Genomic DNA, 11,224 nt, shown 5'->3' with positions numbered 1-11,224 from the left:
CCTCTATTTTTTTAATTGTATTTATTTACTAGCAAGCTGGTCTCGCTTTGCCCGACATTTTTAATTCTAAGAGAGACAAAACTCAAATACAATTTAAAAAATCCAAGAAAATATTTTAAAGACTTGGTCTTCACTTGTTTAAATAAATTCATATTTTTTTTTACTTTGCTTCTTATAACTTTCAGAAAGACAATTTTAGAGAATAAATACAACCTTAAAAATGATTTTAGGATTTTTAAACACATATACCTTTTAAATTCCTTCCTCTTCTTTCCTGACAATTTAAATCAATGTTCAAGTATTTTTTTATTTTTATTGTAAAGAATAATAAATAAATTTTAATTTAATTCTTCATTTTAGCTTCTGTTTTTTCGACGAAGAATATTTGTGAAATATTTCTTCAAACTTATTATGATTAAAATTCAAAAAAATTATTCTGGCAAATCTAGAAAATCTGTAGAATCAAATTTAAATCTTATTTCAAAGTCTTTTGAATTTATTTTAAAATTTTTGTTCTGGAAAATATAGAAGAAATAATGATTTGTCTTTGTTAGAAATATAGCTTGGTCCAATTTGTTATATATTCTAACAAAGTGCAGATTGTATTTTAACCTATTTAAAACATGTCATCAAAATTCTAAAATTAATCTTAATCAGGAAAAATTACCAATGATGTTCCATAAATTATTTTTGAAGTTTTTCGCTTCTTTTTTTCGGTTGAATTTTAAAGAGTCGAAATTGAAGATAAACTATGTTTCAAAATTTAATTGTCATTTTTTTTCATGTTTTCTCCTCTTTTAAACCGTTCAATTAAGTGTAAATATCATTAATTATTAATAATAACATAGAGTTAAAGGTAAATTGAGCAAATTGGCTATTTCTGGCAATTTATTTAAGTGTGTATCAAACTGGTAGCCCTTCGCATTAATCAGTACCCAAGAACTAGCTCTTGGTTTCAAAAAGGTTGGTGACCCCTGCTCTAGAGTCACCATTGCAATACTTTTTCAGACAGGCAAAAAACATAAAAAAAACAAAACGTTTAATAGATTCGCCGGTCATATCATTAGGTACACTAGCACACTTGCAGGTAGGTCAGAGTGGCTGTATATAAAAAATCTGTTTTGGTAGAATTTATGTCACTCCATGTTGCACGGAGGGCTCGGCGATAAAAACGATATCAGTATATATCGCAATAGATGCATAATCGATATCAATATCCATCCACTTGGGTAAAACAGAATCCATCCGGTTTGGGTCCCACATCAAACTTAAGAGAGTCAATGACTTCACCATAAAAGTGGGTGACAGTGTCATCACCAGGAAAGATGAGGTCACCTACCTAGGTTCCATTCTAGAGGCTAACCTTTCCTGTGACAAAATGGCAACCAAGGTAATCAAAAAGGTTAACCAACGAACGAGATTTCTCTACAAAATTTCCTCTCTGGTCAACAAAAGCACCTTAAGGATTCTGGCGGGAACTCTCGTTCAACCCTTTTTCGATTATGCATGCACCTCCTGGTACCCTAGCACCTCCAAAACCCTCAAATCTAAACTCCAAACATCTCAGAACAAGCTAGTCAGGTTACTTCTAGACCTCCACCCCAGATCCCACCTCACTCCTACCCACTTCTCTAAAGTGGGCTGGCTCAAGGTGGAGGACAGAGTTAAACAACTTGCACTGAGCCTAGTCTATAAAATCCGCTACACCTCCCTGATACCGAAGTACATGTCAAACTACTTCCTTAACGTAAATGACCGCCATAACCACAACACCAGGGGGAGCTTCACTAACCACGTTAAACCCAGATTCCGAACTAACAAAGGTCTTAACTCATTCTCTTTCTATGCCACATCAATGTGGAATGCGCTCCCAACAGGTATAAAAGAAAGGGCATCTCTATCCTCCTTCAAAACCGCAATAAAAGTTCACCTCCAGGCAGCTACAACCCTAAACTAACACCCTCCCCGGATTGCTAATAATCAAATGTAAACAATCAAATGCAGATACTTTTTCTTATGCCTTCTGATCTCTCTCTCTCTCTCTATGTCCACTACTTGATGTCCATACCCCCCCCCCCTCCACACCCCTGATTGTAAATAATTCAATGTGATTATCTTGTGTGATGACTGTATTATGATGATAGTATATATGATAGTATATATCTGTATCATGAATCAATTTAAGTGGACCCCGACTTAAACAAGTTCAAAAACTTATTCGGGTGTTACCATTTAGTGGTCAATTGTACGGAATATGTACTTCACTGTGCAACCTACTAATAAAAGTCTCAATCAATCAATCAAAAAAAAAGCGCTGTGGAAAGGACGTGTCATAATAAGCATTGAAAACACTAAAACAATGTGTGGAGGGGGCGTGGCCTGCCACAGAATGGGGTGTTCTGCTCCGCCGCTCTCAGTCTGTGGAACGCTCTCCCTGACCACCTGAGGGCACCACAGACTGTGGATGCTTTTAAAAAAGCTATTTTTTTTAGATATATGCATACTAGTTTTAGCTATTTATTTTTTATTATCTTTTTATTTTAATTTTTTTTTAATACACTCTGGCACTTTGAGGTTGTTTACTCAATGTAAAGTGCTTCTTTTTTTTTTTTTTTTACAAATAAAATCTATTACTATTATTATTGTGCCAGGACTGGCCTCAAAGACAGCGACAGGTGAGTAGTGGGCCTTGTTATCTAATCACCTGTCGCCTTTATTAGCAGCAGCCGGAATGAGACACGTGGTTTTAGTGGGAGTCAGAGAGAGAGAGAGACACACAGACTCAGAAAAAGACATTTCGCTGAAAAGCAAAAGCCTTGCACTGTTTTATGGAAATAAAACAGTGTTGTACACCTGGGGGTGTATATTGTAGCGTCCCGGAAGAGTTAGTGCTGCAAGGGATTCTGGGTATTTGTTCTGTTATGTTTATGTTGTTATGTTGCGGATGTTCTCCCGAAATGTGTTTGTCATTCTTGTTTGGTGTGGGTTCACAGTGTGGCGCATTATTTGTAACAGCGTTAAAGTTGTTTATACGGCCACCCTCAGTGTGACCTGTATGGCTGTTGACCAAGTATTGCGTGCGTGAAAAGCCGTAGATATTATGTGACTGAGCCGGCACGCAAAGGCAGTGCCTTTAAGGGTTAATTGGCGCTCTGTACTACTCCCTACGTCCGTGTACACAGCAGCGTTTTAAAAAGTCATACGCTTTCCTTTTTGAAACCGATACCGATCATTTCCGATATTACATTTTAAAGCATCTCTACTTGTAATGGATTTAAATTGGTGTAGTTTCGATTTTTTTCATGTGATATCAATAATATCCACAAAGTTCAATGAGCAGGATGTGTTGTGTGGCCATTTTTGTTAATTAATTTTTTTTGCACCATGACTAGGGAAGGTTGTTTTGATAGGGTCATATAAGTCAATTATGTGCTCATATTCAAATTGATGTACAATTAATGGCCACTGACTTGAGTTACTTTTGTAACTGTTGGTATATTATTTGAAAACACAGAAAATTGCTTACTGTTTGGACACTGTTGGCTTATAGAGATTTCCGATGCAAGCTGATATCATTCCAAAATAGCTTTTTTGCGGATATCAAGCCAATTAAGTGTCCCAACTTGTCGTGCTTTCAGGCGAGTACGCCGGATTCGACGAGAGCCAACCGACCGCCGAGAGCGGCGGCAAAGGCAAAGTCATCAGCCTGTTGAAAGAGAAGCACGGCTTCAAGACGGTGGTGATGATCGGCGACGGGGCCACGGATCTCGAGGCCTGCCCCCCCGCTGTGAGTGTTTTTTTCTCCCAATGCTTCTCGCGTCCGCCAGTGAAAGACGAAACTATGTTTCTCCTCCTTCAGAGCGCCTTCATCGGCTTCGGCGGCAACGTGGTGCGACCCCAGGTTAAAGAGATGAGCATGTGGTATGTCACAAGCTTTGGAGAGCTTCTGAAAGAACTGGAAAAGATTTAAAGAGCCTTGTAAGTGTTGTTGTTTTTTTTACTAATTGACTCGTTATTTGCACCTGAGGGTGTCTCTGATGGTTTTATCCATTGTGCACACTCCCGTTTTTTAATAGAGCGTAACAATATAGAAGCTACTAAAAACCGCGTGAAGGTTTAGAAGATTCTTTTAGTGTCAACTGCACTTTTCCTTCTCCGTCAAAGACTGTGTGGGGAGGGAAAAAAAAATGATGTATGAGTTGAAGTCGGTCGTTACGACCATGAGCAATAAACAGTTTTAACTGTTACTCAGACTTTTTTCCTTATTTACCCTTCCCGTCATATTTCAGTCCCTCAAGGCTTTTTTTGTTTTGTTTGCCAAAACAAATTCCTGAATTCACGGCAGCTTTTTAAAAAATGTTTTGAAGACATTTCTTTCCCCCGATAACATTTGAATCAACTGGTGATTTTATACATTTGTACTCAATGTTTGTTCATTGTAACCTTGACCTCAAAATGCACAGAATTTTAACAAATACTGTATTGATGTTTCCCTTATGCCTGGTTCACACCAACGGTGCTTGCCGCGTTTTCAAGCGGCGAGCAAAGCGCCGTCATTTTTGTCAATTTTTCCACAAATATCCCGATCTCTGAAGTAATGTTATGCTTTGATACGCTCTGATACGAATTAGTTGCCGCTTTCTTACCGTTCCTCACGCTTTGATCCCTCTTTGAAACGCTTTAAATCACGTTTTGATACGTTTTATTACGCTTTATTGAACTTTATTACGCTTTGATGCGATCCTGACGCTTTAAATCAGGCTCTGACACGATTATCAAGCTCTGTTGTGCATTGTTACAACAAAAATAAGAAAAAAATGTGAAAAACTCAGTATACTGTTTTTCCACACATTTTTTATATTCATTTATTTTTTCAATTTCTCTTTTTTTTCCGTTATATTATGTTTTATATCTTCATTTCTTTTATTTTTGTCATCTTAATAAATATCTATCTTTCATGCTAGTTGAAAATATTAAAAGGCATTTGTTTTATCCACCCATTTTTTATATTCATTTATTTTTTCAATTTCTCTTTTTTTTCGTTGTGTTTTATATCTTAATTTCTTTTATTTTTGTCATCTTAATAAATATATATCTTTCATGCTAGTTGAAAATATTAAAAGGCATTTGTTTTATCCACCCATTTTTTATATTAATTTATTTTTTCAATTTCTCTTTTTTTTCCGTTATGTTTTATATCTTCATTTCTTTTATTTTTGTCATCTTAATAAATATCTATCTTTCATGCTAGTTGAAAATAATAAAAGGCATTTGTTTTACCCACCCATTTTTTATATTCATTTATTTTTTTAATTTCTCTTTTTTTTCTCCGTTATATTATGTTTTATATCTTCATTTCTTTTATTTTTGTCATCTTAATAAATATCTATCTTTCATTTCTTATGCTAGTTGAAATTAATTAAAGGCATTTCTTTTATAAAACGTAACATATTCTCTTTATTAACATTTTCATACAGAAAAATTATAGACAGTAATGTCAAACTGCAACATCAAACTCTATAAGAAGTACAGAAACAATGATCATCGTATAAAAAAGGCAATGATGCAAAAGAGAATGGATTTGTAATCCTGTGTTGGTTTTACATGTCACTAGTCAATATCACAGTCACTTCCTATTTGTAGGGGTCCGCGCTTTGAACCAAGATCTGTTAAGCTTTCCTACGCTTTTAGTCAAGTTTTGCTGAGCTTTGTCAAGCTTTGATACTCTCTCTGCGCTTTATTCCATTCTTGACAGAGCGCAGAATTTTTTTAAACCGTTTAAAAAATTTTGGCGAACTTGCCGCATGTCCCGCTTCACTACAAGCTTTCCCACGATCCATTAGGACCCTCACGCTTTAATCAGGCTTTGTTACGCTATAACGCCGCTTTAAAGCGCCGTCGGTGTGAACCTAGCATTACAAACCCCAAAAGCAGTGAAGTTGGCACATTGTGTAAATGGTAAATACAAACAGAATACAATAATTTGCAAATACTTTTCAACTTATATTCAATTGAATAGACTGCAAAGACAAGATATTTAACCTTCCAACTGGTAAACCTTGTTATTTTTTGCAAAAAAATTCATCAGACCACAGAACACTTTTCCCCATCTTTTACGGGGGAACAGGAACACTGATGGGTCGCCTTATGGCGACCCATCAGTGTTCCTGTTCTGTAACCCTGTACAGTTTGTTTGTCTAATCTTGAACGGGTTTGTGCTGAAAACAAAGTTCCGCTGTACTTGTGCAATGAGAATAAAGACAGTGTTTCCCACACATTCATTTACTTGTGGCGGCCCGCCACGAAATAATTAACGCCGCCACAAAAAAATATTATTTTTTTTGTCTTTTTGCCACAAAAAAATTTTATTTATTTTTTTTTGCCACAAAAAAAAAAATTTTTTTTGCCTTTTTGCCACAAAAAAATTTTTTTTTTTTTTTTTTTTTTTGCCTTTTTGCCACAAAAAAAAAAAAAATTTTTTTTTTGTGGCAAAAAGGCAAAAAAAAAAAAGTGTTTTAAAAAGTGTCCTGTCAAGCTTCTCAGGCAAATCATATAGTTGATGTAGATGCCCATATCGGCTGTTCAGATTTACTTTACAAAAGAGAAGTGTAGGATCAAGATTTTTGGAGCTCTTTGTTCAGTGGATCAGATGTTTGATGAAGCTTTGTGTCTATCTACCACCACTACTGTTTTCTGTTTATTTGTTACTGACTGTGGCAGGACACCTCTGCCTCTGTTTCACTTTATGTTGCTGGTAAATAATATGGTTGTAGTAGTAGGCTAAAGTTAAATTATTTAGTATGCACTAATTAAAGGGGCAGAGCTTTAAGAGACATTTTAGCTTTTATATTTTTATAAGATATATTTTTTGTAAGAACCACAATTAATAAATATATTTCAGTGAATAACTTATTGTTCAAATCTGTATATAAATATGTACATAAAGTGTTGTAATTATATTGTAAAATGGATGGACGTTTAAAACAAAACTGTTATTATTAATTAGTAAGCAGTGTTGGGTTAGTTACTGAAAACCAGTAACTAGTTACAATTACTAGTTACTTAATTTCAAAAGTAACTCAGTTACTAACTCAGTTAATTACATCAAAAAGTAATGCGTTACTGTGAAAAGTAACTAGTCTGTCGTGAGCGCAACAGATGATGCTCTGGATAGTTCATCCACAACTTTTTTCTTCTCCTGCTCATAAAGATCTGGCACAATCTTATCGCTGAAATGGGTGCGCGACGGGATGTCGTAACGTGGCTCAAGCACGTTCAGCACGTGTTTAAAACCCTCGTCTTACACCTAGAAACACACCGATTAAATGGCGCGGGGCGTTCAAGCTCCTCCGTTACTCCGCTCGCCATGACCACGCTGTGTGTGGACTGAACGTGCATGCGAACAACCTTTTTGTTTTGTTTTATATATCAAACCGCGGATCACGTGTGTCCCTCCCCCCCACACCCAGACACACACACACACGCCTCTTTTCTTCTCTCCGGCGTGTGACAGAGGAAGATTCAGAAGAACGACACCGCAGCGCATCTGTTTCTAGCCGATACTACATAAAAAATAACGTAAAATAACGCACTAACGCATCATGTAGTAACGGTAACTGAGTTACTGAATATAAAAAAATAACGCGTTAGATTACTAGTTACCGCCGAAACTAACGGCGTTAGTCCCAACACTGTTAGTAAGTATACATTTTTTGAGCCTTTTTAAAGAAAATCATATCATTGTAGTAAATTATGCAAATTACTCGATAATGTCATGATGACCACGCCCATAGCCACGCCCCCACCGCCACAGGTATCTTGGCAGTTTATGGGAAACACTGAAAGACCTACCTGATCTCATCTGATCATTCTCCGGGATTGGTTGAATCTGTGAACTGGGGCGATGGCGACATCCTGATGATAGAACCTTCTTGGCTGAACTTGATCATCCCAAAAAGTAGTGACACCATTGACCATGTTGTAGTTTATCAACAACTCCTGAAGATATATACACACACACACATATATATACTCTTGAAAAGAAGGCATGCTTCACTCACACATGATTTACAAAGACTGGAAACCTCACAAGAACTTGATAACCGGGTCAAAAAGAGGACAAAAAAAACAGTTCATGGTTTTTAAATAACATTTTCCTGATATGTTACACAGGTTGATAAGTATAAATGATAAATAGCCATGACCGTGACAGTAAAAAGTAAAAGCTGCTTTCCTTTTACCTTTCAGGACACTTTGGTAGATTCTAATGCTCGTCAACCATTTAGTGAGTTTACAGTGGCGCCGTCAGGAGGCATGACAATGTAAACATAGGAAATGCGACGCCATAGTTTGACCTAATGTTTCCATTCGGAGCCTCTTGGCACCGAGTAAACGTACACGCTACTTTACTGTACATTGATGTATGACGGACAGAAAAAGGACCAAAAAAAAAAAAGGATGAAATTGCTGAAGCTCTCCTTTACCGCTGACTTTTCACTTGAGCGGCGACGCCTTGGTGGGGATCATGATCCTGGAGTCCATGTGCTGGATGAGAGGAACTGTGTGGACGGGGAGGGAGGGCTCACTTTACTCTTTTTTTTTTACACCAGACCAAGCTGAAGAAGGTTTGTGCCCACCTGTGTAGTAGACCACCTCGTGCCAGCCTTCCTCCTGCCAGGCACCGCTTCTTGTGATCTCTCTGGACTGGAGGTCTTTGTAGGCTACCAGGAGCAAAACCAGCAGCAGCACATCAGTAACGGCCCAGAAATATCGTCAACGTTACGGCTTGGATTAGAGTTGCGTACGTGGGGCCTATATGGGGTTGGTCACATGACTTTTACTCTTAATATACTATAGGATTTGATTGGTACTCATATCGGAAATACTTTTTTCCTACGCTTTGAACTAGAGATGTCCGATAATGGCTTTTTTGCCGATATTGTCCAACTCTTAATTACCGATTCCGATATCAACCGATACCAATACATACAGTCGCGGAATTAACACATTATTAGGGATGTCCGATAATGGCTTTTTGCCGATATCCGATATTCCGATATTGACCAAACCCTTAATTACCGATACCGACATCAACCGATACCGATATATACAGTCGTGGAATTAACACATTATTATGCCTAATTTGGACAACCAGGTATGGTGAAGATAAGGTCCTTTTAAAAATAAATAAATAAGATAAATAAATTAAAAACATTTTCTTGAATAAAAAATAAAGTAAAACAATATAAAAACAGTTATATAGAAACTAGTAATTAATGAAAATTAGTAAAATTAACTGTTAAAGGTTCGTACTATTAGTGGACCAGCAGCACGCACAATCATGTGTGCTTACGGACTGTATCCCTTGCAGACTGTATTGATATATATTGATATATAATGTAGGAACCAGAATATTAAAGGCCTACTGAAAGCCACTACTACCGACCACACAGTCTGATAGTTTATATATCTATGATGAAATCTTAACATTGCAACACATGCCAATACGGCCGGGTTAACTTATAAAGTGCAATTTTAAATTTCCCGCCACACTTCCGGTTGAAAAAGCCTTCGAAGGATGACGTATGCGCGTGACATAGCCCGAGGAACAGAGGTATGCCTTCTCCATTGAATACAATACAAAAAAGCTCTGTTTTCATTTCATAATTCCACAGTATTCTGGACATCTGTGTTGGTGAATCTTTTGCAATTTGTTTAATGAACAATGGAGGCTGCAAAGAAGAACGTTGTAGGTGGCTGTAGCAACACAAGGACCACTTACTCGGATAGCAGACGCCTCGCCGATGCTAGCAGACGCCTAGCCGATGCTAGCAGACCCACCGCACGGATGATCTGGTGAAGTCCTTCGTCGCGCCGTCAATCGCTGGAACGCAGGTGAGCACGGGTGTTGCTGAGCAAAGCAGATGAGGGCTGGCTGGCGTAGGTGGAGCGCTAATGTTTTTATCATAGATCTGTGAGCTCCGGTTGCTAAGTTAGCCTTAGCGTCGTTAGCAACAGCATTGTTAAGCTTTGCCAGGCTGAGATCTATTAACCGTGTAGTTACATGTCCATGGTTTAATAGTACTGTCGATATTCTGTCTATCCTTCCAGTCAGGGATTTATTTATTTTGTTTTTATCTGCATTGAGACAGATGTTATCACGTTAGCTCATGCTAAAGATACTAAAGAGCTTCGTCGATGTATTGTTGTGGAGATAAAAGGCACTGAATGTCCATTTCGCGTTCTCAACTCTCATTTTCAAGAGGATATAGTATCCGAGGTGGTTTAAAATACAAATCCATGATCCACAATAGAAAAAGGAGAGAGTGTGGAATCCAATGAGCCAGCTTGTACCTAAGTTACGGTCAGAGCGAAAACAAATATGTATTTCACTGCATTCTAGTCCGTCACTCTAACGTTCCTCGTCCACGAATCTTTCATCCTCGCTCAAATTAATGGGGTAATGGTCACTTTCACGGTCCGAATAGCTCTAGCTGCGTTGAAAACAATGGAAAAATATGAGGGAGTGAACAACTGACAACGTCACGCTACTTCCGGTAGGGGCAAGGTTTTTTTATATCAGAGACCAAAAGTTGCAAACTTTATCGAGGTTGTTCTATACTAAATCCTTTCAGCAAAAATATGGCAATATCGCAAAATGATCAAGTATGACACATAGAATGGATCTGATATCCCCGTTTAAATAAAAAAAATTCATTTCAGTAGGCCTTTAATAACAGAAAGAAACAACCCTTTTGTGTGAATGAGGGAGGGAGTTTTTTTGGGTTAGTGCACTAATTGTAAGTGTATCTTGTGTTTTTTAGGTTGATTTAATAAAAAAATAAATTAAATAAAAACGATACCGATAATAAAAAAAAAACGATACCGATAATTTCCGATATTACATTTTAAAGCATTTATCGGCCGATATTATCGGACATTTCTACACATTATTATGCCTAATTTTGTTGTGATGCCCCGCTGGATGCATTAAACAATGTAACAAGGTTTTCCAAAATAAATCAACTCAAGTTATGGAAAAAAAGCTAGCTACTAATCTAACTTTCCCGCCACACTTTTTAAGGGTGGCAATTGTTTCGCAAAAAAGAAATGGTGGTGAATACAAGCGTGACATTGATTGATTGAGTGATTGATTGATTGAGACTTGTATTAGTAGATTGCACAGTGAAGTACATATTCCGTACAATTGACCACTAAATGGTAA

At 37.2% G+C, this 11,224-nt stretch overlaps 2 protein-coding genes across 4 annotated transcripts in view; one reads left to right on the top strand and one right to left on the bottom strand.

Annotated features, from left to right (window-relative positions):
- Positions 1-4,238, top strand: part of LOC133663570 (phosphoserine phosphatase-like) — a 17,567-nt gene extending 13,329 nt beyond the window's left edge. Inside the window, exons 5-6 of one of the 2 annotated variants that reach the window (XM_062068131.1) lie at positions 3,639-3,787; positions 3,860-4,238. In XM_062068131.1, the coding sequence (XP_061924115.1) occupies positions 3,639-3,787; positions 3,860-3,970 (260 nt within the window). In that variant the 3' untranslated portion in view covers positions 3,971-4,238. The remainder of the gene's footprint in view (positions 1-3,638; positions 3,788-3,859) is intronic. The other variant, XM_062068132.1, reaches the window with a different exon arrangement.
- LOC133663568 (protein NipSnap homolog 2-like) overlaps positions 1-11,224 on the bottom strand; it is a 45,882-nt gene that overhangs the window by 17,866 nt on the left and 16,792 nt on the right. Inside the window, exons 9-11 of one of the 2 annotated variants that reach the window (XR_009828375.1) lie at positions 8,637-8,720; positions 8,484-8,558; positions 7,852-7,998 (exon numbers count right to left, since the gene is read on the bottom strand). Coding sequence is in view for 1 of the 2 variants with exons in the window: in XM_062068129.1 (XP_061924113.1) it covers positions 8,494-8,558; positions 8,637-8,720 (149 nt within the window). In the remaining variant the exon portion in view is untranslated. The other variant, XM_062068129.1, reaches the window with a different exon arrangement.

The sequence above is a fragment of the Entelurus aequoreus genome, linkage group LG13 (genome assembly GCF_033978785.1).
Source record: "Entelurus aequoreus isolate RoL-2023_Sb linkage group LG13, RoL_Eaeq_v1.1, whole genome shotgun sequence".
In the NCBI taxonomy this organism is placed as follows: domain Eukaryota; kingdom Metazoa; phylum Chordata; class Actinopteri; order Syngnathiformes; family Syngnathidae; genus Entelurus; species Entelurus aequoreus.
The sequence above is the reverse complement of the archived record's forward strand: the minus strand, read 5'-3'. Positions and strand labels throughout refer to the sequence as shown.